Here is a 2007-nt window from a genome sequence, read left to right as displayed (position 1 = left end):
AACTCAGCCGTGTCGTTGTGATAACTCAGTCAAAATTTTGACAACTCAACCGTGTCGTAGCGATAACTCAGCCAAAATCTTGACAACTCAACCATCAGGTGAAAACTCAGCCATTACTACAGCTGAGTTATGCGCATAACTCAGCCAAATTTAATAAGTCAGCCATAACTCTTGGCTGACTTATAAGCGTAACTCAGCCAGATTTTCATAAGTCAGCCGTCCGCTCTTACTCAAATGTTTTTTTGAGTAACTCAGCCGCAACATACCTATAATTCAGCCGCAACATACTCTGTATCGCGTTACGGCTGAGTTATGGTACACGTCAGCGATTTCTGACGTGGCGTCTGACGTGGCAATGGCATTTTTGTAATAACGTTTTTTCCGGTAACATAAAACGCTGGGTATTTTCAAAATATCCGAAATATTCTAGTAATAAAAACTTTTTTTGTAGATTCTGGTAATATTACCTAAAATGAGTAACATTTGAATAATTCACCCAATAAAAAACTATGTTACTGTTACGGCAAAAACGTTTTCAAAACACCCTCAAATATTCCTGTTTTTTATTTTATTTGTTTTGGTCATCAAAAGTCAATATATTATCCTTTTCTATATGTTAAAATGCGAAAAGGAAAGATTAATTTGGGACATTATCAGAAATTATTGGTATTGTCGAGAAAACAAATTTACTGATACAAAATTCGGATGTTTTTGATACATTTTTTTTTTTTATAACAAAAAGATGTTTTTGATACAATAAACTCAGATGTTACAAACAAGTGAAGTCCTTTCAAGGCAATAATAAAAACAAAACAAAAATGTGTTGGTTCTAATCTAAACTGTGGCACAAGTAATAATAGTACAACTCTTTCTCACTGCTTTCACCTGCACACACAAAACTAATTTAGTTAAACATACAGAACAGATCATCATCAGTATTTAAAACACATCAAAATCTCTATATCCTATTATGATCAAGTGTTCGGTGTACACTGTTCCAGTTTTCAGTTACGGCCATTTCGAGTAACCAGAAATGAAAGAACAAACCCGAGAAAGTAAGCAAGTACCTGTTGAATCATAGGTGTGTCTGGTACTGGAGAGATAATAGATGATCATGATCATAAACTATAGGCTCAGTCTCTGTTTGCTATATATGCTGGACGTTGAATCAAACCTAAATCACTATTGATATGTTCAAATGTATAGTCTGTAGGATTGGGAAAAGTAATATTTCTGTGGTTTAGTAGTTATCGCCAAAAGACATGGACTGGCCTAATACGGTTTTGATGCGAATCTGCAAAGCAAAAGAGATTGAAAGGACATAGTTGAGTCATTAACAAGTAATAGAGAGTAAACAAGGCAATCTAAAAGAGTCCTAAGGTTTCCTCTTTTTTTTTTACCTTAACATCGAGGCAAGCATCGTTGACCATGTTCTTTAACTGGGGAATGATACCCGCACTTCTCAATTTCACATGCCGATCATATGCACCGGGACTTGAAGGACTAATGAGGTTTATAATAGTCCAGACTGTTGCTGACCGTAACTGGCTCTCATCACTCTGCAAAAACTTCAGCATAAAATTCTCTGATCCAGTGGCTTGAGGAAACAGCTGCTGCATAACTGCTTCTTTATGTAACTCAGTCCCACTCGCTACATTCGTGAGCACATACATTCCCTGGGGGAAGAAAAACATTTTACATCAGAGATTTTGTTACTCTATTGATATGGTATACATTTTTTTCATCTTAGTCACCTGTATTGCCATATGAGCTTGTGGACCTTTCCTCAGTTGCCTCCCAACAGTATCTAAGATAAGACCATCTTCATCAAATACAAACTCGATTGAGCTGATACACCCATCAACAAGATTACGGAGGAGGGCCAAAGCTTGCTCTTGCACTGGAGGCTCAGAATCTGAGTGCAATGAGTTTGTTTTGTTAGTCCACATAAGAAATTTCATAAAAGATTAATCATATGATTATGGTCTGATGAGATTACCACTAATG

At 36.3% G+C, this 2007-nt stretch overlaps 1 protein-coding gene across 1 annotated transcript in view; it reads right to left on the bottom strand.

Annotated features, from left to right (window-relative positions):
• LOC104758440 (armadillo repeat-containing protein 8) overlaps positions 670-2007 on the bottom strand; it is a 6137-nt gene continuing 4799 nt past the window's right edge. The window contains exons 9-10 of the mRNA XM_010481303.1: positions 1068-1294; positions 670-885 (exon numbers count right to left, since the gene is read on the bottom strand). Coding sequence (XP_010479605.1) covers positions 1241-1294 — 54 coding nt within the window. The 3' untranslated portion in view covers positions 670-885; positions 1068-1240. The remainder of the gene's footprint in view (positions 886-1067; positions 1295-2007) is intronic.

This window comes from Camelina sativa, chromosome 17 (genome assembly GCF_000633955.1).
Source record: "Camelina sativa cultivar DH55 chromosome 17, Cs, whole genome shotgun sequence".
NCBI classification, from domain to species: Eukaryota; Viridiplantae; Streptophyta; class Magnoliopsida; order Brassicales; family Brassicaceae; genus Camelina; species Camelina sativa.
Note: the sequence above shows the minus strand (reverse complement) of the source record. Positions and strands in the feature narration are given on the sequence as shown.